We start from the raw sequence: 27,664 nt of genomic DNA on the forward strand, positions 1-27,664 counted from the left end.
GAACAGCAAAACTGAGGATGTTTATTTTACACAAAGTACAATCCAGTATATGCAGAAAGGTACTCAGCATCAGTCGTGATCAATATCCTCTTATTTCCATTTGGTATGTCACTGAAAATCTGGCACACCACTTAGCTAAAAATCACATAAAAGACCCCCTAGAGAAATCAAACTGATGTTTTTTTTTCCCCAAACAATAGATTTCCTCTTCATTAGTCAAATCTGATAGTGATATTCATTAATAAGGAAAACTGAAGTTTTCAAGCATCAACTCTGAATGGCAGAGACCCGACTGTTATTAGCCACCAAGAACTCAGAAGAGCAAAGAACTCAAGAAGAGGCAAGCAAGAGCACTATGGAAATTATATTCTTTTCCGTGAAATTCAGTCCCACAGCTATTTGATCAGGGGTCCAAGACAATGGAGAGGCAGCAAAGCTGCTGGGAGGGCCTGCTCACAGGCAGAAATGCACTGGCTGTGCCTCGCCCCACCGTGTCCTTCCGCAGGTGGGTTCTTCACTGGCTTCACTTTAACTTGGTCCTCTGGTCTCCCCACAGCTTCCTGGGAGACTTTGGGTTGTAATCTTTACAGTTCCAAGAATCAATTTTGGTTGAACGCAAGGGTAACATCCCCATCCAAAACAGAAATGTTCTCATGGTATGAAGGCCATTCTGTAGATTGCATGTATATATGTTTATATTTATATAGGCTCCTATGTGAGACAAAGTTTCCTTCCTCTTAGCAAGAGAATACTGCACCCAGCAACACTGCTTTGGCTAGCTCTTTTTCCTGTATGGCCTCATGTGTGCGGCAATTGAAGCAGCTATTTCTCCCTTCCTCTTGTTCTGGCCATAATAATCTAGAAACTCACCATCTGGTCCAATCAAGTACATTATTATTGTGTGATCCACCTGCAGAGAAAAGGGGCGAGAGTGTGACAAAGATTACCAAAATAAGCTGCTTATTTCACTGAATGTATGCTGCAAGATAAGAGAACTTTACATTAATGCCTAAATAACCTTTGTAGCATCTACTATTTATGGAACAGGCTTAAACCTATTATAGTAAATTCCTAACAAAAATTGTCTAAAATCTTTTGTGTCCTAAACATCTGTACTGGTTATTGCTTGTCACATCAGCCAGAACCTGAAATTCTTTTGGTTTAATCCCTAACATATTTACCCACACACTCTCTGAGAAAAGAATTCACCTTCTAAGAAATAGCTGCTGCAGGCTTTCATAAAGCAGTCAACGTTTGTGGAATAGCAATGCTTGTTAAAAAATACCTTCGTTTTTGAGTAAGATATCTCCTCAGACCCTAAACATGTTACAAGGAGACATCACATGGAATTAAGTGTTGGTGAAAAACTGCTTTCTTTAGTAAGTTCTTGGGTTTATTCCTTTATGTTTTAGAAAGAACTGGTTGTCATTCATTACTGCCAAAATTCTGCTTACCATGCTTTATGAGAAGAAATCAGAAAACTAATCACTAGTTTAAATAATCTATAAATTTGAACAATATTTAGTTTTAATATTAGTAATTCAAACAGAAACAGGAAAAGAAACATTTTTCTCCCCAAGGAAATTTTTGTCTCCTCCACTGAATAATCCTATCTGAAATCAATCCATCACCTGGAAAGCAAATCCTCAGGAGCCATAAATGCTGCCCTCCCCACCGCCCCCCAACTCACGGAGTCATCTTAAAAATCACCTGGAAAGCAAATCCTCAGGAGCATAAAGGCTGCCCCCCCCAACCACAGAGTCATCGTAAACTCAGCATCCATTTTCCCAGCAAAATCCTAAAGTGGTCCCAGCTCTAACTTTAACTTAGTCATCAGTTTTTTTAGTTAGACACTTCCATAAAATCCAATTTTAAGTGAGATTTGGCACTTAGAGTCCTTGGAATTTATTGCAGGCTTGACTGCTATTTGGCAAGACAAAGAAAGACAGGAATGTGATTACAAATACCAAACTGGAGACACCTCCCAAACATACCCCAGCACGCATTATATGTCTGTGAGGGCATTAATTTTTATACACACATTCTTAAGATAGCAAATGGAAAGAGCACTTGCCTACCCACACAAGGGAAGAATGTACACCAAAAGAGCACCAACAATTGGATTCCAAGTGCTGTGGGATAGTTCACTGTAGGAGCAAGACGGGGGGCTATGTTTCTCCACACATTTGATACAGAAGTCGGAATTAAGTCTCCAGTTCTCTCTTCAAGCCTTACTCTGTAGCTTACATCACTCTTTCTCCCTATTTCTGCCTTTTCTCTATTCTCTGTTAAAAAAACAAATTACAGTATGTGGGACTTATTTTCTGAGTGTTCTTAATATAAATTACCTTGTAGTACACAACAAAAATATTGTTTTATCTGTATCTGCCGAACTTGTCAGAGGTCACTCCTCAATATTCCTTTGGGTTGTGACAGAGCAAACTGACATTTATTCTAATATAGAGGTCTTCCAAGTTCTAGTACTTCCTTTATAGAAAAAGGACACTAGCATTAACTGAGAAATTCTTTCACATGTCATCTTAAGCCATCTTAAGCCATGAAACAGGTATTCCCCTCCTCTACAAATGATATCACAGGCTGCAGAGAGTAAATTATATGATTGGTAAGTGGCAGGCCTAACTTTAAAACCTAGAATCTGCCCAGCTTCAAAGTCCACAAACTTTTATCACCATGTTGCCTCTAGCTCCAGTTCTACTGGAGAGCAGCAACTCAGTTTTTTTTAGTGTGCAAGTTACATTTTAGTGTGAGTTATTTTTTTTGAAAAGGTAATATATGCACGTAGAAAAGGAATATCCAGTAAATTTATACAATGAAAATGTCCCTCCCCCTCTTCACACCCAGAGTGCCCCAGTTTCCCTTACAGGGAACCAATGCCACCAGTTCCTTCTGTATCCTTCCAGAGAAATTCTCTGCATCTACTACGTGTATATATCCACTACTACTTATTTTTTTTATACACAAGTAACAATATATTATACAGTACTTGCTTTCTCATTTAACAATATATTGGACATTGTTCTACATTAGATTATACACAGTAGTTAAAAAATGGTTACTGGATTTTCAGTCTTTTCGCTTTACAAACAATGCCATAGGGTATATTTGTAGGATAAAGTCCAAAAAGTAGAATCTCTGGCCTAAAATGTTTATCACTTTAAATGTGAGAGATACTGTTAAACTGCCCTCTGAAGACGGTGTATGAGTTTAATTCCCATCAACAATGCATGAGATTGCCTGCTGTTCCAATTTTGACAATATATTTTCAAATTTTCTGACCACTGCTGAGCTAATAGAAAAATCTTACCTCATTATACAATTCACATTTCTTTTATTATGAAACTGAACATTTAGGTTTGAAAGCTATTTGTATTCTTTTTTCAAAATTATTTTCTAACTAATACCTATATAATAATATAGTATTATATATATAAAATACAATAATGTGCAGATCCAGCTTTCTATGGAATCCCAAATATTTGGTATACCCAGTTCGATCAGTCTGAAGAGTCCACTCAAAAGCCAGAAGCTTACCTTTTGTTGCTGTTGTTTGAGATTAAGAAAACTTCATTCCATTACCTCTCAACGTTAACGTTAAAGGTACCCCCTTACTTCATGCAGGTCCTTAAATGTTAACAGAAGTTTCCCAAACCATCCTATGGATGAAAATCTGTGACCTCAAGTCATACTAATGAAAAACCTAAGAAGCTGGAGAGTGTCTCCCCCTATTGGATGATTTAGCAAATGTACAACAATGAATTCCTCATTGAATCTCATCAAAAGTCAAATTCTTATGGCAGTAGGCCAGTATTTCTCAAAATGGGGCCAAAGATACATTCTACAAGGTCCAAGAAGTCTCCATAAAACTTACATATTTTCATTTTCATTTGTAATTTAAAAAATTAATATCCATATTCTGGATGATCTGTGTTGTGGGTATAAATTTCAGTGCCCAGGCTTGTTTGCTCTATGATCTCACTGGCACCTAGCTGCCCACTGCTGTTACAGGCAGACATGAATATGATACATTCTTGCCAAATCAACACTAACCAGGCAAGGCAGGCTACACAATTAAAGGTTTCAAAGTATTTTAAATAGAAAATGCAGAGGGGCAGTTGAGTAGAGTTGGGTATGTGAAAGCAGTCTGACCAAAACCCCCTTCTTGCCATGAGCAGCACTTTGGTTTCAGCAAAATCTCTTGTCAATGTAACTGAATGTTTTCAATTTAAGTTTTGCAGGCTGTTTGGGTTCATTTGTACAACTGCTTTCTGATTTACGACTTTCTGACTCTGAGTTATGAGTTCTAAGCATAAGACTATGGAGTGTTACCTAGTTTAGGACTGTATACATTTAAACAATTTAATATAACTCATTTAATGCTGGAAATCAGACTGATGAGCTCATCTATTCCTGCTGTCATCATCAGATAAACTCAAAACCAGTTAATACAACTCTCTACAAAGAAAGAAGTCCGGAAAGTCCTTTTCCTATGGTTTCCTCTTTTGGCCACTGTGGCTCTCTGCTCTTCTCTCATTCTGCTAGAGCAGCAAGAGGAAAACAGGAGGGTCCCTCTACTTTCCTTACAATTAAGGCTTAAGGAAAAATGCTCATTTTTCCTCATCTTTTACTCCAAGGAATCCAAGTTTCCCTAATTCTACGAGGCAGCACACCTGGAAGACAAGATTACTGTGTAGGGTTAATTAAGGCAAACGGGCCAGAAGCTTGCTTTTAATTTAGGCTGTAGGCTCCAGAGGCACACGTGTTCCAGGTTCAAAGGGACAGAGAAACCATAGTTGGCTGTCGAGACAAAGCACTGCAGTGAGACATCCCATCCCCTCTGCACCTCAACTCTTGGGATGGGCCACGGGGAGCTGCTGGATCAGTGACTCAGGGTCTTGGCTATCTTTCTTTCTACAAAGACAGCTTCACAGCTAGAAAGGCTCTTACGATTACTTTGCCCAAACAATATTATAGAAAAAACAGAGTATGACAACTAAGAAAAAAACTGAAATAATGCTAAAATATAATGCTGACTCTTCATGTGATAGGAGAAAAATGTCCAAATTGAGAAGAAAATTGGTGGACAGTGGTGGTGCTAATGCCCTTTTTTGGTGCTTCACTGTGAAACCACTGACAACAAAACAAAAACAGTAACTTGGGCATGACCCTAAGGCTTCTGGGGCAGTGCTGATGAATATGAAGATAGTTAATGTAAGAGCTACACAAGTACAACAGAATTTCTGTTCCTTATCATTAAAAAGCACATATTTAACACCTAACTGTCCAAGGCATATAGTCAACGGGCAAATCAATCTTTTATCTTTTGCTTTTCAGAATTCTCATTCAACCTGAAAATGCAGTTCTCCATGGCCTAAAACTGGTTCTCCAAAAGAGCAATTTCTGATACCTCTATACTGGGGACACAGTGAGAACCAATACAATCTCTTTAAAATAAGTGTTGTTCCAAATGACGGCTTCTCTTTATTTCCAACATGGCACCCAAGTATCTGGTTTTAAATTGCCCTAAAATCCTGTATGCCACTATAAAACAGGCAATTGAATTATGAGAACACTGAATATAAATCAAACAATCATCTTTTAAAAAACATGCTTCTGGCCGGGCGCAGTGGCTCAGGCCTGTAATCCCAGCACTTGGGGAGGCTGAGGTGGGCAGGGCAGACCACCTGAGGTCAGGAATTCGAGACCTTCTGGCCTCGCCTGGCCAACATGGCAAAACTCCTTCTCTACTAAAAATACAAAAACTAGCTGGGCGTGGGGGCGCATGCCTGTAATCCTAGCTACGTGAGAGGCTGAGGGAGGAGAATTGCTTGAATCCAGGAGGTAGAGGTTGAAGTGAGCCGAGATGGCACCACTGCACTCCAGCCTGGGTGACGGAGTGAGACTCTGTCTCAAAAATAAATAGAAAGTAAAAAACATGCTTCTATTATCCTTTCAAATACTCAAAATTCCTAAGGAGGCTGGGTGCGGTGGCTCACACCTGTAATCCCAGCACTTTGGGAGGCCGAGGCGGGTAAGGTCAGGAGTTCGAGACCAGCCTGGCCAACATGGTGAAACCCCGTCTCTACCAAAAAATATAAAAAAGTAGCCAGGTGTGGTGGCACACACCTGTAATCCCAGCTACTTGGGAGGCTGAGGTAGGAGAATTGCTTGAATCTGGGAGGCAGAGGTTGCAGTGAGCCAAGACTGTGCCACTGCACTCCAGCCTGGACAACAGAGTGAGACTCCGTCTCAAAAGAAAAAAAAAAATTCCTAAGGACTTTGCAATAATCTTAGGTTTTCTCTCTTCTCAGAAGCCAGTCAGTCATTGAAAGCCTTATGACTATTTGGGATCTGGGAGCTGGTCCATGGGTTAAAACTGGAGCATTTTACTCACTATGTAGTCTTCATCTTCGTCCTTGGGGCCAGGGCTGTAATACACTCTGTATGCTCTGGCCACTTCATCGACCTCTTCTCTTGTGCCAGTCAAGCCAACCAGTTTGGGAGAAAATTCTAAATAAAAAAATGAGAGAGACAGTGAAAAATGAGAAGCTAGTAAAACAACCATCTCTACTTCAAAAAATGTATCAGTTGTAAAGCAGCTCTACTGCCACTTTCTTCCTGAGTCTCCAAACATTTCTTCACGATTCAAAGGAAAAGGAGAAGAAATTCACAAAGAACAAATGAAAATTCTCCTTTGTAATATATAAGTCAAATCCTTTTATGACTATCTAGTAAAGATCTGGAGGGAATATTTTCTAATCACTTAAATCACATTTTAAATTGATTTTTAAAAAGTAGTCACATGTAGTTCTGAGATACACTAAAGCTTAAAAATATTATCATAAATTAAATACTATAACTTTTCATGGCATCATATGAGGAAAAAAATTTGCTTCACAACTAAGTTCATACCAGGTCAAAATACCTGTATCTTATTTTCCTGCAAATAATTTCAACACTGGTATCACGTTCTACTCTTTACTTCTGATTAAAAAAACTGGTCAATTAATTAATACTAGTCATCCCCAAATCGCAATCATAACGAAGTTCTGAAATAAGGGCAAATCATTCACAGCGTGTATCTGCTATTAAGTTTTTGGAATTTATGTAAGTGAACTGGTAGAGGTCACTTAAAACAACTGGATTCATCAAACTACTGAAATGACAGCCCAACATTTAACAGCAGTTCCTTTTTCTAAAGGTACAGAAGCCAATTTTTGTTCCTTGGATGAACTCATCATTCTAAATGAGAAGTTGTTCAGATTCTGAAGAGACAGGCTTTTTTTTTTCCGCTCTGAGCAAATAAAGAGAAAGGTGAATGAAGCCTTAGTCAGCTGCACAAACTTTTTTAAAAACTAAATTGCTGAAACTGCATTTTTTTCTAAAGATCAAGTCAAAGTTTTAAAAATCTCCCCAAAATGCAACTAGTAATGACTACATCATCAATCGCTATGTTCTGTTGAAAATTACCATAAAGTTTGGTGTTTTGGTTAGGTACAGCAACTCAAATGTCTACTCATTTGGGGATATTATGGTTTGGTTAGTAATATGTGATTTTTGCCAATATAACACATGTTTAAATTGAAGACTGTGCGTAACTCAGTGAGTTCATAAATATCTGGTTTTTATTGCTTCATGAAATGACTATACTATTGCCCAAATTTCTGATAAACCTATAAACTGTAGATATAAATTATGCTTAAGTATACGTAGTAAAAACTCTAAACTTCAAGAAGAAAACATAAACCTTTGTAACCTTAGGTTAGGCAAAGATTTCTTACATACCAAACCAAAATCACTATATTAAAAGGACAAACTGATAAATTTGGACTTCATTAAAACTGAAAACTGCTGTTTGAAAGGCACTGTTAAGACACTGAAATGACAAGCCACAGACTGGCAGAAAATATTTGCAAATCACATACCTAACTTGTATCCAGAATATAAATAATACCTATACACATAATGTGAAAACAAAGAACTCCATAAAAAGCGGTCAAAAGATATGAACAGACACTTCACTAAAGGTAATACAGATGGCAAATAAGAGCATACAAAGAAGCTTAACAGTCATTAAGAAAATGTATGCTAAAACCACAATAAGATATCACTAAGCACCTACTAGAGTGGCTAAAATTAAAAAGACTGGCCACACCAAGAGTGGTGACGCTGTGGAGGAGCTGGGACTCTCATATACTGCTGGCAGGAATGCAGAAATACACCATTTTGCAAAACAGGTTCTCAGTGTCTTAGAAAGTTAAAATACACCTACCATATGATCCAACCATTCCTATCCTATTTACTCAAAAGAAGTGAAAGCATGTGTCCACACAAAAACATGTACATAAATGTTCTTAGCAGCTTTATTTGTAACAGCCAATAAGTGCAAAAAAACTCAAATATCCATCGGTGAACTATTAGTCAGCAACAAAAAGGAATGAACTATGTATGATGCACAGAAAGTGCAGACTAATCTTTATCAATAGAAAGCAGTTCTGCAGATGGGAGATTGGGGAGGGAAAAAGGGAGGGGTTAACAAGGGCAAAGGAAAACTTTTGAGGGTAACACAAATTTCTTGACTGTGGGATGGTTTCAGTTACAAAAGGCAGCAAATTATATACTTCAAATATCTATACTTTATTGCATGTCAATTATACCTTAATAAATGTGTTAAAAGTAATTACACATACAGCAGATCCTTCATAAAACATATTTTAAATAACCTCAAAGTTTAGAAGATATGTATTTGAATGTGTCATATAATAAACATAAATATAAAACTATTCTTTAGTGCTTTTAACCAGTTATTAAATCAATGTTAACATAATTCAAATTCAGATTCCTGATTTTTAAGCACATATGCTGAAGAAACTTGAGTCTAGAGAAATTAAACTTGCCCACTCTCACAGCTGAATTAGAACTTAAGCATCCACTCTCAATTCTACTATAATCTGTAGTCTACAAAAGTGCCTAACAGCTTTTAACCAGCATACAGAGATGTTTGATTGAAATTCCTCCATTGAAAGTAATGCCTTCCTTAGAAGCAGAAAAAACAATCCTAAAATTCCTATGAAACCACAATAGACCCCTAATAGCCAAGGCAATCTTAAGCAAAAAGAACAAAGCTGGTGGGATCACACTACCTGACTTCAAAACATAGTACAAAGCCATAGTAACCAAAACAGCATGGTACTGGCATAAAAACAGACACACAGATCAATGGAACAGAATAGAGGACCGAGAAATTAAGCCAACTGATTTCTGACAAAGACACCAAAAACATATGCTGGGAAAGGACAGTCTCTTCAAGAAACAGTGCTGGGAAAACGGGATATCCCTATGCAGTAGAATGAAACTAGATCCCTATCTTTATCATATACAAAAATCAAATATAAATGTAGGAAAGATAAATGGAAGACCTGCAACTATAAAATTAGTAGAAGAAAACATAAGGGAAACACTTCAGGACATTAGTCTGGGAAAAAATTTTATAGATAAGGCCTCAAGAGCACAGGCAACAAAAGCAAAAATAGGCAAATGGGGTTATATCAAAATAAAAAGCTTCTGCACACCAAAGGAAACAATAAACAGAATGAAGAGACAACCTGGAGAATGGGAGAAAATATGTGCAAACTGTTTATCTGACTAGGGAGTAATATCCAGAATGTACAAGGAACTCAATCATCTCAACAGCAAAAAGACAAATAACATTTTTAAAAAGGGCAAATGATCTAGACATTTCTCAAAAGAAGGCATACAAATGGCCAACAAGTATATGAAAAAATGCTCAACATCACTAATCACCAGAGAAATGCACATCAAAACCACAATTAGGTATCTCATCCCAATTTGAATGACTATCACCAAAAATACAAAAAAATAAATGCTGACAATGATTCAGAACAAAGATACCTCATACACACTGCTGATGGAAATGTAAATTAGTATAACCATTGTGGATAGCAGTATGGAGGTTCCTCAAAAAACTAAAAACAGAACTGCAATACAATGCAGGAATCTCACTACTGGGCATATATCCAAAGGAGACGAAAACAGTATATTGAAGAGACGTCTGCATTCCCATGTTTACTACAGCACTAATCACAATAGCCAAGATATGAAATCCAACAGTACTCATCAACAGGTGACTGGATAAAGAAAATGCAGTATACATACGTCATGGAATACTACCCAGCCATATAAAAGAATGAAATCCTGTCATTTGTGGCAATGGAGATGAGCCTGGAGGATACTATTAATACGTTAAATGAAAAAAGTCAGGCACAGAAAGATAAATACTGCATATTCATATTCATACGTGGAAGCTAAAAAAAATTGATCTCATAGAAGTAGAGAGAAGAACTGTGGATACTAGAGGCTGGAAAGGGTAGGGGAGGATAGGGATTCTGTACCCCATAAATACGTACATCTGTTATGTGTCAATTAAATAACAGTTATGTGTTTGTCATAGTAAATGTTTTATTTATTTTTAAGATGGAGTCTAGCTCTGCTGCCCAGGCTTAAGTTCAGTGGAATGATGTCAGCTCACTGCTACCTACACCTCCTGGGTTCACACGATTCTCCTGCCTCAGCCTCCCGAATAGCTGGGATTACAGGTGCGTACCACCATGCCTGGCTAATTTTTGTATTTTTAGTAGAGATGGGGTTTCACCACGTTGGCCAGGCTGGTCTCAAACTCCTGACCTCTGGTGATCCACCCACCTTGGTCTCCCAAAGTGCTGGGATTACAGGCCCACCGTGCCCGGCCTGTCACAGTAAATGTTTTAAATTTATAAAACATGCACTGAGTTCAAAATATGTTTATATTTAATTATTCATCTTTAATCTCCCAATGAACATACTTCCAGAATATATGTTTGTTCTAATTTTACAAAGGAGAGAATGAGTTATAGCACTGGAATTAGAAGCAATGTGTCTTTACTCTCAATTCAAGGCTCGATTAACTTAGTTGATACATGAAGGCCAAGTTCAAATCCTTTCTCTGTGACAAAATATAAAGAGCACTGCATCAGGAATTGAGAAACCCATTTCTTACTTATGCACTGACTATCCACAATAACAATTCCTAGCTTCACCTTTTTATTCAACCATAAAATTGGTGATAATACCATTTGTCCTATTTCACAACGCACTGTAAGGTTCAAATGAACTGATATTTCAAAAACTTTAAAGCTAACTAAATGTAAAGTATTATTTAAAAAAACGTACCTTTCACATAATTTGCGATGGCTTCTTTTGTGTCCCTCTCTGGGTCAATGCTGATGAAAAGTGGAGTTAGATCTGGCAGAGTTGTAATGCTATCTGAAAGAGAGTTCCAATTAGTCCGTATTCACACCCTAAGGGAAAAGACAAAGAAAACCAGCAATAACAGGAGAGTATAGGACGTGCTGGACAGCTAGGTGTTTTGGAAACAGATGGACATCTTAACATTCAGGTGAAGAGGAAGAGGACAGGGAAGGGGATGGGGATGGGATGGCCTTTAGGAAGAGGAGACCCATACACAGTAGTATTATCTGTGGTGGATAATACAAGGTTACATATCCTATCAAATGCCTGCACCAGCGCATAAATGTTCTTCCCCTGGATAATGTCATGTGGCTATCTTATCTCTTAATCCACTCCAGTATCTGTAGTTTTTTTCACTCCCACCATATCTCAAGGGTAAGAAGGTAAATTGTTAATAAGAACTGAATATCCTGAAATAATTCACTGTATGGAGGAGGCACCCTTCCTTGTTACTGGTACTAGTAAAATGCCACAGACTGCAGACCATTGCAAATATTTCCTAATTTAATTGTCACAATCGGTGGGGAAGAGGCAATGGCGGCATCAGTGATGCAAAGGAAGGGACACAAAAGCAGAGTTAAGGGAGACCACACTGACATTTTTAAGTGACCTAATATTTAACATCAAAACAAGCTTCCTTCAGTGGAGAATAAGGTCACAAGATTCAAAGCAACAAACAAGCCAAATGCTGAGATTTTATGTTCTTATAAATCACATAATTGCAAAACCCCACCTAACAATAATACAAGGCTGTGAAAAACCTGGTAACATTAAGTAAACATATACTTTGTGTAGTTACTGATGGCTTTCTTACCTATTTCATCCACGACTTGAATCATCTTTTCTAGTTCTTCTGGACAGACATCAGGGCAATGAGTGAAGCCAAAATAAATCAATAACCACTGACCCAAGTAGTCCTTGTCAGTTTTACGCTCCCCACTATGAGTTGTGAGGGAAAATGGTCCCCCAAGTAAAGGCTTGCCGATGTGTCGCTGCCGTTCCTTCTCTAACTCTTAAGGAGACACAAAGAGAGTCAATTTACCCAGAGGTGCTCACATACCTGACATATGGCCAGTACTATGCTACTCATGGTGGGGGCACAAAATGTGGAAAAAACAGTTTCAGTTTTCAAGAAGCTAAAAAAATCTTTTCAGAAAAATAGGCACAAAACATTAAAACAAAATCAAATGAAATGCTACGGTATGTTGTAAAGAAGGAAAAAATATTTCTTCTTTTTCAGGAACAATTCAGTCCTAAGCCATTAGGTGTGTCCATGCTGAGGGAAGGGAGGGGCCGCAGTGGCCTAGAGCTGAATGTCTGAACAAGTGGGATGCGGTGGGTGGCCTGGCATAGGGAGTCTGATCCTGAGGGTGCTGAGGAGGGCAGCTGCGTGGGGAGGTGATAGTGGTGACGGGACCTTAGTTACACACAGGAAATTGATGAAATAAATGAATATATTAAAGACAAGAGAGTTACAATAGGAAACGAAGTCAACTATGGAGAGACAGAGAGCTAGGCTGAACCCTGTAGTACTGGAAATACACTGGTGGTACTAGTGTGAACTTCTATCTATATAGATATAAAATAAATATAGATGGACATAAATACATCTATTTTCTTCTCACCACGTCCACTGAGAGGACCAGGGAGCAGACACACTCCAAGAACCATGAGCCCAGAACCTGACTTCTAAATATTATTCTTCGCTAAAAGGAAACAGCTTTTTGGAGAAATGGCTGATATCAAGGTTGCAGCAAAGAAAGTGTAAAATGAGGCTGGAACCTCTTGTTGTGGCAGAAGGAAAGCAGAACTCAGAGAATATGGGAGACGTGTCAAAGACACAGAAGCCTGCTCCAAGGGGGATCCCGCTGATCAATATGGGACAACTTGGGCATCAAAATAAAGAGAATATGGATTAAAACTGAATGAATATATAGCAAACAAGTCCACAGATATAAATAAATGAATACATTGATAGTGTGATGGGGAACAGAATATGTAAGTATACGTATGTCAATACAAATCACGAAAGACCATTACATGAGTAACTTTTCAGTAGAAGACCTGTTAGACACACATTAATCAAGAGATCAAACTGGACATTATCAGTAATGGGACAACTGGTACTATGTGGTATCTGACCAGATGCAAGGAGAATACAGCATCACTTTTGTGATATTCCTGCCAAAGGTACACAACCCGAATGACCTGAATGAAGAAACATCAGACAAATCCAAGCTAAGTGGCATTCTACAAAATAACTCTCCTGTAACTGTCAAAGCTGTCAAGGTCATGGGAGTCAGTGAAAGCCTAGGAAATTGTTTCAGATGAAGGAGGCTAAGGTGAACAATTAGGTACAAGGTGGTGTGGTTCTGAAACAGATCCTTTTGCTATGAAAGACATCAAGTAGCAAAACTTGGAAGACTGAACTGTAATCCAGCCTGGGCAACAGGAGTGAAACTCTGTCTCAAAAAACAAATAAACAAAACCCCGAAGATTGTGTGAAGACTGAACAGTAGGAAAATTATCAGTGTTAATTTTCTAATTTTGATGGTTGTATTGTGGTTATGTTGGAGAAGGTCCTTGTTCGTAGGAAATATACCAAAAAGTGTTTGGAGCTAATGAGGCAACATGTCAGCAAATAAATACTCTCAAATTATTTAGGAAGACTTTCAGATTATTTCATAATACACTTTTTAAATAAAACAAATGTTAGAATTGCACTTGAAATTCCAAACTAAAGTCAGAAAAAGCTTCCATATTCTAGAATTTTCCCACCACAACTTTCCTAGCTTTTGTTTCCTTGTGAAACTAAAGGAACTTACTGCTTACTAGACTATGAAAGTCTTACCAATACCACTTATTATGCCAAAGAGTCTCTCATATATACATGTCAGTACAAAACTTACACTGCTAAGTTCCTAAAGCCTATGAATTCCCAGATTTAATCATTAACCTTTGTATATAATGTTATCAAAAGAGCCTCCAAAGAACAGAAAGATTTAAGCAATACTTCACCAAATCTTAAAAGTCCTAGGATATTCACTAAAATATAAAGTTCTTATAAACAATTTCTAAATATTTCAAGATGCTAATCCAGAGCAGTTCCTGGCATTTCCTGACCAGGCTCTTTTCACCTTCCCCTCATCCGCAGAGAGCATGCAATATCTACTTGCACTATGCTCCCTGCCTGATCTCTAGGAAGCCTTCTCAAATCTCAAGGCTGGACCTTGCTTTTGATCTCAGAACATGGTAAGCTTCCTTCTGGCCTGGAAGAATCGCATCTAGTCAAATCCTTTACTTCAGTGTCTGTTTCCCTGCCGTGTGCACCTCAAAGGCTGGACTGCATCTTAGTCATCTTAGTACCCTCCAGATTTCATCTTGCCCAGTCAAATCTATCCACAGTATATCTTTTAACATTGTTATGCAGTGGTATCCTAGCTTGGATCCTGGAACAGATAAAAGACATTGATAGAAAAACAAGTGAAATCCAAATATAATCTGTAATTTAATAGTTGTGTGACATTTTAAATTTCTTAGTTATGAAAAATGTGCCATGGTTATACAAGATGTTAATATTAGGGGAAGCTGGGTGAAAGGTATATAGAACCTATGCTATCTTTGCAATTTTTTTGGTAAATCTAAAGTTGTTTCAAAACAAAAAGCTAAAAAACAACAAAAAAGGTGCTAGTCCACAGCCAGGAAGAACTTCATACAGGGCTGAGCAGATGATATCTACTTACTCTCTGCCTTTTCTTTCTTGACGTGCTTCATTCCGGCCAGTAAAGCTCCTCCAATAGCAAATGTGATTGCTAAAGACTTCCAGGAAACAGGCTACTGGGGCAGGGATTTCAAACATAAAAATTCTAGTAAGATGCAAACATTTAACCATATAAACTTATGACAGTAGTTTTTAATATACATACACACAGGCCATGATGTTGTTAAATATGCAAAATGTTTCAGGGATGAGAAAATGCTCAAAGTTTCTGTGGATGCAGTTAGGTCTGGGAACAAAGGTATTCATCTCCAGGGGAAAGTTCCCTAAGTCAGTTCTCTTCATTTAAATGAAAAAAAAAAAAAAAAACCTCAAGTACCATGATTGTTACAGTGCGACCCTGGCTCCAGTCGTGACTTAAAAACCAATTATGGCCCGGCGCGGTGGGTCACGCCTGTAATCCCAGCACTTTGGGAGGCCGAAGCAGGTGGATCACCTGAGGTCGGGAGTTAGAGACCATCCTGGCCAACATGGTGAAACCCCATCTCCACTAAAAATACAAAAATTAGCCGGGCGTGGTAGCGGGCCCCTCTAAACCCAGCTACACCGGAGGCTGAGGCAGGAGAATCGCTTGCACCCGGGAGGCGGAGGTTGCAGTGGGCCGAGATCGGGCCACTGCACTCCAGCCTGGGCAAAAGAGCAAAACTCCATCTCAAAACAAAACAAAAACCAAAAATCCAAACACACACACACACAAAAAGCAATTATCTGCTTATGCTGATACTGAGACAAACAGACCAAACGAAATTTGGGAGGTTAACCTAACTCTGGCTTCCAGAAGTAACAAAGCCAAAGTAGAAGAGGCATCTAAAAGTGGAGCTTCTTGCAAATTACATCCATTATTTCTTTGTACCCTTATTCAACTCCCCAGATGAAGATGATGTTGGCCAACTAGGCCTAACTCATTAACCTTCCCGTAGCTCCGAAAACCCACTTCTCTTACCACAGGGTAGTGACTCTCAAGCAATTTCTGGATCAGAACTAGAACTTGAGAGAACCCCAAGAAAAAGGCATATCCACACATAACTAAGTTCCACTTTTTCTTTCAATTTCAACGTATACATGGAACTCTGGATGGGGCTCAAGTGACAAATTATAAAAGTCCTCTGACTTCTCAATCACAGTAAACTTTAGGTTCACACTCTTAAGAAAACCTGAAACTTAATTTTTTTTTTTTTGGTGGAAACGCTAACATAAAATCCAAGTCGGGGCATCCAGCCACGTGGAGAGGGTGTAAGGTCTCAAGTTCTCTGTGGAGAACTGGGACTACCCGCAAGGCACGGGAAATGCAGGATGAAATTCCATGAGCAGGTAAGGCGCGCAAGCTGAGGACAACTTTAGGGGAGGCGGAGTAGTGTCTGAGGTTACGACCAAGTGGGATGTGGCCGCTGGGCTGGCCGACAGCCGCGACGAGCACCAGAAGGGTTCCAGGTGTGGACTCACCCCGGGCTTCGAGGGGCGCGTGGAGTCTCTGGGGCCCTTCTGCGACCACGGGGGTGGCGGCCTCGCCGTGCTGAGGGGCCGGGTTCCCAGACAGTAGCCAGGGCGCCCCGAGGCACGCCACGCCTCCGCTTGCCGCGCGCAGAACTGCCTCAGCAAGACTCTCGCAGTCCGCTCGGCTGGGCCCCAAAGCTCGAGTCCGCGAGGCAAGAAGCGCCAAAGTTGGCCACCCAGAGGCCGCATAACTCGTCCGGATACTAGGACCAGCATCGCCATGAACCTCGGAGACCGGGTCTCCTTTGACCCTCCCCGCGATTTCCGGTAGTTCCGCTTCCTCCGGAAGTCCGAAGGAGCCGCTCTGTCGGTCTCGCTCGTTGGTGGCGCGGTTACAGAGCCCGTAGTCAGGAGCCTTTCAGCCCGGGGGCCGGCGCACGGTAGGTAGTTCCTTGTGGCTGGAGGCGGGTCCGGCGCGGGCTGGGCGGTGCTGCGGAGCCGCGGGACATCGGGACAGCGGAGCCCCGGGAAGGGGGTTGCCTTAGGGGTCCAGGTGCGCGGCTGGGCTGAGGCCAGGCGGCCCCAAGCGCTGGGGGCGCCCCGCCTTGGTCGTGGGCTTCGGTGACCACAGCTAGCTCCTCTCCCCGGGGACACCCCCACCTCGGAGGAGAGAACACACTGCCTAGAGACCCACGGGACTGGGCAGCCCCCATAACCCTACCTTGTCTGGCCGACTTTGTCAACCTCGTCCTGCCGGCCAAGAGGAAGTGCAAGAATGTTGACTCCTTTACATCTTTGAAATAGAAACCGACCCATTGCGATTGAAATAATCTTTAACTTAAAAAAATGGCTAATTAGGATAATTTGAGTGGTTAGGGTGGTCTGGAAGAACTTTAAATGCCCAGCGCTTCTAGTTATTTAATATTATAATGTAACCTAATTAATAAAGCATAGCAGTGTATAAAGAAGTATAGACGACATGATATTCCATCCCTTAAGTTAGTCTTCCTGGGCCCCAGTTTCTTAAAATACTCTCACGGACCCCCTTGCTCCCTAAGTTTCGTTATTTGAAGTTTGTTATGGGTTCCTCATCTGGAACTGCTTATGTTCCTTGTTAATGAGGCCAAGAGCATTCGTAGGTTTTTCGTTCTTTGTGAAAGTTTAACTTCATTCCATCTACCTGTATTTATATCTTAATATCCGCAATTTTAACCACTCCCTCCCCGCCCCTACCTCGGTGGTTGCTTTGCAAAATACAGAAAAATAAAAAAAGGAAAAATCGTCCTGTAATTATCTTCCTTAAACTACAGATGCCGCTCTTGTGTGGCTTTTTTTTTTTCCCCATGGGACCGACACTGAGTAGGAGAAACTTGTGCTCTGATGATTGTTGGACCAGATCATGGTTAGTTTGCTTGTTTTCTATGAGTTGGCCAAACTAGCCAGCTGTTCTGTTCTCTAACCCAGTATCGGAGCATAGTGTTACCTGTGTTTCTTGATTCGCGGTTGGACTAGAATTTTCAGAAATTTCTGCCAAAGTTCTTAAATGTTTCTTCAGCACTTCAAGTCGTTAGTCAAACTATTTTTTTCCATCTTATAGTTGCCTGTGGGTAAGATTTTTACTCTTTTTTTTTTTTTTTTTTTGAGACAGAGTCTCGCTCTGTTGCCCAGGCTGGAGTGCAGTGGTGCGATCTCGGCTCACTACAAGCTCTGCCTCCCAGGTTCACGCCATTCTCCTGCCTCAGCCTCCCGAGTAGCTGGGACTACAGGCGCCTGCCACTGTGCCCGGCTAATTTTTTGTATTTTTAGTAGAGAGGGGGTTTCACCATGTTAGCCAGGTTGGTCTCGATCTCCTGACCTTGTGATCCACCCGCCTCGGACTCCCAAAGTGCTGGGATTACAGGCGTGAGCCACGGCGCCCGGCGATTTTTACTCTTTTATCTTTGTGTATTTGTTTGCCCAGGGATAATTTTTTCCTCTAATTGACAAAAAGACATAAAAGTACCTTGTGTAGTCAGGCAAGTAGCATATAAAAATTATTGTTCATCTCTAATTGCCCAATTGTAGGTTACCTGATCAGACACCCAAATTAAGATTGAAGTCAGTGTTTCTAGCTGATCTATTAAATTGTATTTGCAAAAGTGCTTCTTTTAGTAGCAACTTCTTCATGTTAATTTTGTAATATTAAATAAAATACTATCATTGAAAACAGTTCTTGGGGCCAAATGTGGTGGCTCACGCCTGTAATCCCATCACTTTGGGAGGCTGAGGTGAGTGGATCACTGGAGCCTAGGAGTTTGAAGCTGCAGTGAGCTGTGATGGGGCCACTGCCTTCCAGTCTGAGCAACAAAGCAAGACTCTGCCTCTAAAAAATAAATAAAATAAAAATAAAATAGTTCCTGGCTCAAAGTAGGTGTTTTATAACTCCATTTTGGATGAATTGCTAGTAACACCTGAGCCTGATGGCAAGGACCCATGAAACTTTAGTGCCAGAAGGCGCCTACAGTGTTATCCCGTATAAACCTTATCACTTTTATTACTGCTGTGAAACCACCAAAGTCACCAAATGAGGTTTATGTTTTGTTTTCCAAGTTAGATATTTTTCTTTTTTCTTTTTTTTTTTTTTGAGACGAAGTCTCCCTCTGTCGCCCAGGCTGGAGTGTGCGGTGGTGCGATCTCAGCTCACTGCAACCTCCGCCTCCTGGATTCAAGGGATTCTCTTGCCTCATCCTCCCGAGTAGCTGGGACTACAGGCGCGTGCCACTACGCCTGGCTAATTTTAAAAAATATATATTTTTAGTAGAGATGGTGTTTCACCGTGTTAGCCAGGACGGTCTCGATTTCCTGACATCGTGATCTGCCCACCTCGGCCTTCCAAAGTGCTAGGATTACAGGCTTGAGCCACCGCACCCGGCCCCAATTTAGATATTTTTCTTGAGAGAAGCAGGGCATGGATTAGTATCATTTGATATTGCTTCTATCAATAGTGATCAGATTTTGTTCTTGACATAACTTTAGGCTGGTTTGACTGGGACAGCTAGGCCCTAACTTTCTGTGAACTTCCCAGCACCCTAATGTGTTTACTTCATTTTTGTTCCAGACCCCTGCCCCTTGTGCCTAACTCCTAACCACAAACATTTCCTGCCCCAACTTAACTTTCCTTTTGGTATGGTCTCTGCGTAGAAAACATTTGCTGCACCCTTAGGCTAGGAGCCTCTATTACAATAGTTTCTCTTAATAAAGTCTCTTTATTAATCTCTAGACTTTCCCTGCTGCCCCCTTCACCTTTGACAATAGAGTGAAGGAAACATACTTTTTTCAGGGTAGAGCTACTTCTTTTACAAGTTCATTATTGATGCTTGAAGGCTTTCCACAAGGAACTTCAGCCCTCTGCCAATCTTAAATATTGGAAAAGTTTTATTAGTAAGATCTTGTAGCAACTTTTCAGTAATTAAGCATCCTTGGGTATGGGAGGCCTGAGGCAGGTGGATCACTTGAGCTTAGGAGCTTGAGACCAGCCTGCCTGGGCAACATGGCAAAATCCTATCTCTACAAAAGAAAAAAAAAAAAAGCCAAAAAAAGTCAGGTGTGGTGGTACATGCCTGTAGTCCTAGTTACCAGAGAGGCTGAATTAGGAGGATCACTTGAGCCCAGGGAGTCAAGGCTACAGTGAGCCATAATTGCACCACTGCACTCCAGCCTGGGCAACAGAGCCAGACCCTGTCTCAGAAAAAAAAAAAAAAATCTCTTATGCCTAAGGTGGTTTTCTCAAAATGCTGGCTGCTTATCCTGTACCATGACTTGATAGGAATTTTGAGAGCAACTCTTATAAACTTTTCTACATTATTCTCTTCTATTAAAATGTTGCAGTAGTTTCAGTTATCTGAGGCTCATTGGACAGATTTTCAGATATATAATTTTAAAATTATTTTCTTAACATGCATATGGTACTTTATGGTTTACAGAGATTTACAGGGTAATAGTTTAATGTGATCATAACTCAGTTGAAGCTCACAATAACCTGTTGAGGGTTATTTTGCTCCAGGAAACATGAAGACTGTAATTTAGTTCTGGGTCTTCCATTTCAAAGCTTTCAGCACTTCGTAATACCTCTTTAAAACTTAACGTAGCATATAATAAATGGTGCAGGCAGACTTTGAAAACAAAGTTCACTAAAAACTTGCCATTCTCCTTTCTATTCAAAAGCAAATTATTTCCTTAGGTCTTCTAATTTTTCCAGATTTGATTTTCTCTAAATTTTTGAATTTTTCTTTTTTAAAACTTCATACATACTTTTTTTTTTTTTTTTTTTTTTTTGAGATGGGAGTCTCGCTTTGTTGCCCAGGCTGGAGTGCAGTGGCATGATCTCTGCCCACTGCAAGCTCCGCCTCCCAGGTTCATACCATTCTCCAGCCTCAGCCTCCTGAGTAGCTGGGACTACAGGCGCCTGCCACCACACTCGACTAATTTTTGTATTTTTAGTAGAGACGGGGTTTCACCATGTTAGCCAGGATGGTTTCGATCTCCTGACCTCATGATCCACCTGCCTTGGCCTCCCAAAGTGCTGGGATTACAGGCGTGAGCCACCACACCTGGCCTATATATACATTTTTAAACATACATAAAAGTAGTTAGAATAAACCTCATGCACCCATTCCTAGCTTCAGCAATTATCCTCTACTCACTGATTTTTTTTGTATCTGTATTTGATGGAGGGAGGGAGCTATTTTGAAAAAATTTTCTGACATTAGAATGCTTATTAATTCTAAGTTTCCTCACTGGAGGTGGCTTTGAGTTTTTGATCTCGCTGTTCACCAGGACTAATTTTTCTGAGCTCCCCCAACATCTCCCTGAACCAAGAAAGGAAAGGCTAAACTCACTAGGAGAGTCAATTCTCTGACCACCTGGTTCTTTTTGCGCTGCCGTACTCACTTCTGATCCTGTCTGTCTTTCCCTGAATATGTTTCTGAAATCTGAAGTGCCCGCAAATCAGAAACTTGAGCACCAACATGAAGCTCAAAGGAAATGTTCATTGGAGCATTTTGGATTTTGGATTTTCAGATTAGGAATGCTCAACTGTTAAGTGTATTCCAAAATCTGAAAAGTCCGAAATCTAAAACACTTCTGGTCCCAAGCATTTTGGATAAGGGGATACTAACCTTATTTTCAAAAGCCATGTATATTCAACACTTTGGATCTCTCTTTTTACCCCACAACACATTGCTATTTTGAAGTGTGTGCCCCTTGGTGCTTCTCTCCACATTAACTTTCCTTAAAAATTGCCAGTTCTTAGGATAGCCTTGAGTTTTTCTAAACTGAACTGTGTTCCAGTGGAAGGTGTATTTGAGAGGATTTTGGTATCAAATGACAGAAAATCAATTTGATTTAGCTCTAAGCCCAGGAGAATTTATGTGCTGATATGTGTAACTAAATGACCAGAGATAGTTCTAGCAGGGACAGGTGAATTTAGGTATTCAACTAATGTTTTCAGAAATTTCCGTCTTTCCATCATTCAGAATTGTTTCCTTCTGTGTTGGATTTCTTATCAGTTCATTTTTTCTCCAAAAATTGAAGCCTCAGTTTATCAGCGTAGGAGACATAGCGACTACTTTTGCTAGAAGTGCCAGTGCCTGTCCCAGGGCTGATGCTTATTGTGACCTTGCTTGAGTTACATGCCTACCCGTAACTGGCCAGAGAAAACTGGGCTTTTATGGGCCAGGTTTGGGATATGTGTCTGCTATTTCACTTCCCCAGCCAGTGAATGGGGATGGAGGTCAGACCACAAGAACTGATAGTGGGGAACTGGATAAATGCGTAGAGAAAAATTGGGGTGCTGTCACCTTAAGAACAGGAAATGAATGCTGGGTAGGCAAAAGTAACAGCTGTCTACTGGAGAGAAGATCCAATTCATTGGGACTAAATCCCCTCTAGGAGATCCACAATACATATTATCACCATAAAGGCTCTGAGTTTAAAGATAAAAACAAGCTCACTTGGTAGGGGATAAGATCACCCCCAGAAATAGTTTTCTCTTAACCTTGGTGATAATATTCATGTCATATACTTGCTAAGTTATCTTCTGATTTGATTCTCCTATTAATCTGAACTTGGAATCGCAAATATTTGAAACCTAACATAAGGCTAGAGATTTTTAAACTGACTTAGATGGAGTTTTGTCCTGTAATTGTATTGAAGTTACCCGCTTTTCAAATCAGATTACCTCTCATTTATACACCCTCATACATACTTACTAACTTGATATCTAATGAGATTTTCAGGTGGGGGCTGCAGGAAGAAATGGGCAAATAAAAAAAAGGATGAGAACACCATGTTTAAGGATTTCCATCTCTTTCTGGTGCTATTACCTATTTTAGGGCTAGTTATACCCAACCAGATTAAGGAAGAAAGTATCTGAAACTCATAATTAGGTGGATTAAAGAGTGTATCATTAGCAACAACAGTTTTAGGATGAAAAGAGGCCCCTAATTCTCAAATAAGTCAAATTGAAGTCTTATCCTTATTCCAATTGTGGAGTAGTTGTTTTCATCTCTTACAGGAGTACTCTTAGAGTTGGGATTTTACATGTCCATAGAGGATTAAGTAGGCACTCTGTAGATATATTTGTCAAATGACTAGAGATGAGGAGTCTGAAAGTAATTTTAGAAAGTCAAATGAATTTTTAGGTTTTAAATAATTCAGATACCACAGCAACAGTTTATCACTATAGTCTTTATGACAAAAATCATTGACAATTTAGGATCTTGGCCTTTGATTTTTGTTTGAATCATTAGCGTTCTGGGCTCTTTTAAGAGATTATAATTTACAGTTTAAACAATCGAATAATAGTTTTTTCAAGTTTAAATCTTGCTCTTTTTGGCCACTGAGGCAGGGCAGAAGAAAAGATTTCATATTTCCGGTTTTGATTGTGGGGTAGGTTAATATTCAAGTTAAAAAGGAAAAAAAAAACCCTGGTTCAAATTAGGATCCAGGGCTGGGTGTGGTGTCTCATACCTGTAATCCCAGCTATTTGGGAGGCTGAGGTGGAAGGATTGCTTGAGCCCAGGAGTCCAAGACCAGCCTGGGCAACATAGTGAGACCCTGTCAAAAACAACAAAAACAAAAAAAAACCACAAACAAAAAAAGCAAATTTTAATCCCAGCTATTGAAGAACCAGGAACCACTGCTCCCAGAAATGATAATAGTCACATCAGTTAGTTTTTGTGCTGGATTTTTGTTGTTGTTGTTTAAAATTCCTCTCCTTTCATATCTGCATTGCCTCCCCCTCACCTATTACTTCAGATATAAAGTATGAGAAACTTTTTGAGTGACCTACCCACAAGGAAGAGAAAAGATTCAGCCTGACACAAAATAACCCATAATAGGAACCTTTTACAAAGTACATACAGTGAATGAATGTAATACACAGCTTTCCAAAAAAAAAAAAAAAAAAAAAAACTTGAAGTTTTGATAGAATTATTTGGTGTTTGTGGGACAGGGGTGTGTGTGTGTGTGTGTGTGTGTGTGCGTGTGCATGTGTGTTTAAAATGAGTATTTCTTAAAAATCAGCAATTATTCCAGATTTAAATTGGGCTTTATTAGCATTAGAATGTCTATTTATTGATAATATAGTACCCTTTCGTAAATTGTTACTCTTCTGAAAGAGATTATCATCTATTTTACAGAAGAGAAAGTGTTTTAGAGGGTTAGTAGTTCAGACCTAAGACTGTTGGGCTCTAAAGCCCATGTACTTTTTCCTGTACCAAGCTGCCTAATGAATTAACCTTTAACATTCCCCTTATCATTTTCTTCAGTGAAATTGGGAAATTAAGACGTTTATAATTTAGTTATCTTTTTTTTACTTTATTTAGAAACCTGTTTGGAGGTTATGGATGATAAACCCAATCCTGAAGCCCTAAGTGACAGTTCAGAGCGTCTTTTCTCCTTTGGCGTTATCGCAGATGTTCAATATGCTGACTTAGAAGATGGCTTTAATTTCCAGGGAACCAGGCAGCGATACTACAGACATAGTCTTCTTCACTTACAGGGCGCCATTGAAGACTGGAATAATGAAAGCAGCATGCCCTGTTGTGTCCTTCAGCTTGGAGATATCATCGATGGATATAATGCACAGTATAATGCATCCGAAAAGTCCCTAGAACTTGTTATGGACACATTCAAGAGGCTTAAAGTTCCAGTTCATCATACATGGGGAAACCATGAATTCTATAACTTCAGTAGAGAGTATTTAACACACTCTAAACTTAACACTAAGTTTCTAGAGGATCAGATTGTACATCATCCTGAGACCATGCCTTCAGAGGATTATTATGCTTATCATTTTGTACCATTCCCTAAATTCCGGTTCATTTTACTTGATGCATATGACTTGAGTGTCTTGGGCGTGGATCAGTCTTCTCCAAAATACGAGCAGTGTATGAAGATATTGAGGGAGCACAATCCAAATACGGAACTGAATAGTCCTCAAGGTGAATTATTCCTTTGAGCTGAGAATCTAATAGATTGTCTTTAAATTCTTCAGCTACCTTTTATTCAGCAGGAAGATGGACAATTAAGGTAAAAGTATATTGTCACTTGTTCAGGGTCAGGATTTCTCACAAGCCTGCTCTCACATGGATTGGTTACAGTTGATTCAAGATTGATTTAACAGATATTTTAAATGCCTATTTTAGGCCGGGCACTTTTTCTAGGGGTAGATATTCCGAGCTGTAAACAATACTAACAATATTACTTTTTTGATGAATGGAATGGAGGGAACAAACACAGTAAGTGGGCAAGACAGATGATAAATGAAACAGAAACAAGATTATTTCTATGGTCATAAGTGCTGCCAAGGAAATAGAGTATGATGTTACAGAGTGTTATGGAAAAGGATTAGGGTTCCTATTTTAGATTAGGTGATTAGGGAAAGCCTTTCCAAGGAGAAAGATACTTAAGCTGAGACCTAAATGACAAGGAGGAGTCTCCCTTGGAAAGAATGGGCATAGGGAGTTAGCAGACTGAGGGAAAAACATGCAAAGGCACTAAATGGAATGAGACTTAAGCATTGTTGAAGAGCACAGGAAAGGGCCAGTGGGGTACAAGGTGATTTTGGAGTGTAAACGGGGCCAAGAATATGTAGCGGCTCAGTGGACTTAAGAAGTTTGCATTTTTAATATAATGGAAAGCCAGCGAAGTAAGCAGGGGACTGTCAAGAGTGAGATGTAGTGTGATTTATTTATATATTTCTCTAAATGCTTGTGATTTCCTATTTTGATTGTTGCTAATCGGATAGTCCTAAAGAAAAAACAGGTGTCCCTACATTAACTAAATTTGAATGTCTAAATGAGGGGGAAATGACTTTTGATGGGGCTAACACACTGAATTCATTTCAGGACTTTCTGAGCCCCAGTTTGTCCAGTTTAATGGAGGATTCAGCCAAGAACAGCTAAACTGGTTGAATGAAGTGCTTACATTCTCTGACACAAACCAAGAAAAGGTGGTGATTGTGAGTAAGTATTTAAATTATCTGATTACACTAACATTTTAGAGATTGGGAAAAGTTAGGCGTTAAAGCATACTAACAATATTTGTGTTTCAATATCCTCTTTCTATAAAATGAACACTTAGTTTAAAAATTTCTATTGAGAAACCACTTGAATATAAGATTAACATTTAAGGATGAACCAGGAAAACGTAAATAACAGAAACATCTTGCCCTATATTGGAGCCTGTGAGTTGGCCTTTTAGGTTCAAAGTAGAATTTCCTCAAATGAGATCAGTTTATGAAGTAATTTCTTTTTTAAACATTAATATTATTATTGAAATCATTGTAGATTCACATGCATTTGTAAGAAGTAATTCAGAGCAATCACTTACATGCTTTGCCGTTTTCCCCAACGTTAACATTTTGTAAAATTTTAGTATAATATCACAAGCAGAATATTGACATTAATACAAAAATAAAAACTCCAGAAGTTTGGCTTTTTCTAAGTTTTTTTTTTTAAACCTTCTCTCCATAAGAGAAGCAAGAACCCAAAGGTGAGATGACTTCACCATGATAACTAAGATGTAAAAATTACCAAGAAACTTGACTTAAAATTAAGAACAAGCTGAATTCAGCCTGGCCAGCATGGTGAAACCCTCTCTCTACTAAAAATACAAAAAAGAAAGTAGCAGGGCATGGTGGCGCACGCCTGTAGTTCCAGCTACTTGGGAGGGTGAGACAGGAGAATTGCGTGAACCGGGAGGTGGAGGTTGCAGTGAGCCAAGGTTGTCCCACTGCACTCCAGCCTGGGTGACAAAGCAAGACCCTATCTCAATAAATAAATAAATACATAAATAAATAAAACCAAGCACAAACAAAAAACACCAAGCTGAATTCTAAAGTGTGGAATCCAGGTTGCAATCAGCTTATAAAGGAGCTTGATGCCACACTAAACAATTTGTTAGTGGAAGTCAGTACCAGGGCTTGGATCCTTTCCTCAAGGTAGGAAGCCCTGAGTTTCTTAAACTCTAATGAAGTATTTTCTAAGTGAGAAATTCAGTTCGGGGACCATACCAAATCTCAGCCTTAGAGACCTTCCTATCAGCAAAGTGGCCACCAGATAGAGGCCACTGCTGCCTAGATGCAGCAAAACTGGTATCACAGGGCATGCGTGCTACAGGCTTGGCTGGCAGTGAGCACTGCATTCTCTACCTGTGCCTCCCACACAGTCACAAGGAAGTTAGATTTGTATTATTTTCATTTAGAATTGTTTTTGATGGGTCCACTGCCATCAGAGATTGTAGGAATCCAGGGGTGCTTAAAACATACGTGTGTGTGTGTGCATGCGCACGTGGAAACACACATACATGGAACTCAATTTGGATTTGCAGCATGGCTGGGAGACTTGGTTTGGAGGTTGAGATTAGAGCCCTTGGTTTAGAATTAGAATTGATGTGGGATAACAGGTGAGAAGGCTAGGCTGAGAGCCGGAAGGACGGGATGCCATTCTGGCTCTGGTTTATATGAACTGTGTGGTCCTGGGCAAATAGCAAACCTACAAACTGCTAGTGTATCTAATGAAATTATGAATATGAAACCCCTGGCCAAGCATGGTGGCTCACGCCTGTAATCCCAGCACTTTGGGA

At 39.7% G+C, this 27,664-nt stretch overlaps 2 protein-coding genes across 5 annotated transcripts in view; one reads left to right on the forward strand and one right to left on the reverse strand.

Moving 5' to 3' along the window:
- LOC116458237 (protein SCO1 homolog, mitochondrial) lies at positions 1–16,864 on the reverse strand. 2 transcript variants are annotated; one of them, XM_032137770.2, is made up of 6 exons: positions 16,547–16,864; positions 15,069–15,159; positions 12,140–12,337; positions 11,248–11,340; positions 6,413–6,528; positions 1–910 (listed from the first exon to the last, which is right to left on the reverse strand). In XM_032137770.2, the coding sequence occupies exons 1-6, from the start codon at positions 16,817–16,819 to the stop codon at positions 776–778; spliced, it is 906 nt and encodes a 301-aa protein (XP_031993661.1). In that variant the 5' UTR covers positions 16,820–16,864; the 3' UTR covers positions 1–775. The 2 variants fall into 2 exon arrangements, with proteins under 2 accessions (XP_031993661.1, XP_031993662.1); XM_032137771.2 differs by having other exon boundaries at positions 15,069–15,162; positions 16,547–16,628.
- The window catches only part of ADPRM (ADP-ribose/CDP-alcohol diphosphatase, manganese dependent), a 13,783-nt gene continuing 2,941 nt past the window's right edge, over positions 16,823–27,664 (forward strand). The window contains exons 1-3 of one of the 3 annotated variants that reach the window (XM_032137772.2): positions 16,823–16,977; positions 24,403–25,020; positions 25,927–26,043. In XM_032137772.2, the coding sequence (XP_031993663.1) occupies positions 24,420–25,020; positions 25,927–26,043 (718 nt within the window). In that variant the 5' untranslated portion in view covers positions 16,823–16,977; positions 24,403–24,419. The remainder of the gene's footprint in view (positions 16,978–24,402; positions 25,021–25,926; positions 26,044–27,664) is intronic. The other 2 variants (XM_032137774.2, XM_032137773.2) reach the window with 2 other exon arrangements.

The sequence above is a fragment of the Hylobates moloch genome, unplaced genomic scaffold (assembly GCF_009828535.3).
Source record: "Hylobates moloch isolate HMO894 unplaced genomic scaffold, HMol_V3 SCAFFOLD_19, whole genome shotgun sequence".
NCBI classification, from domain to species: domain Eukaryota; kingdom Metazoa; phylum Chordata; class Mammalia; order Primates; family Hylobatidae; genus Hylobates; species Hylobates moloch.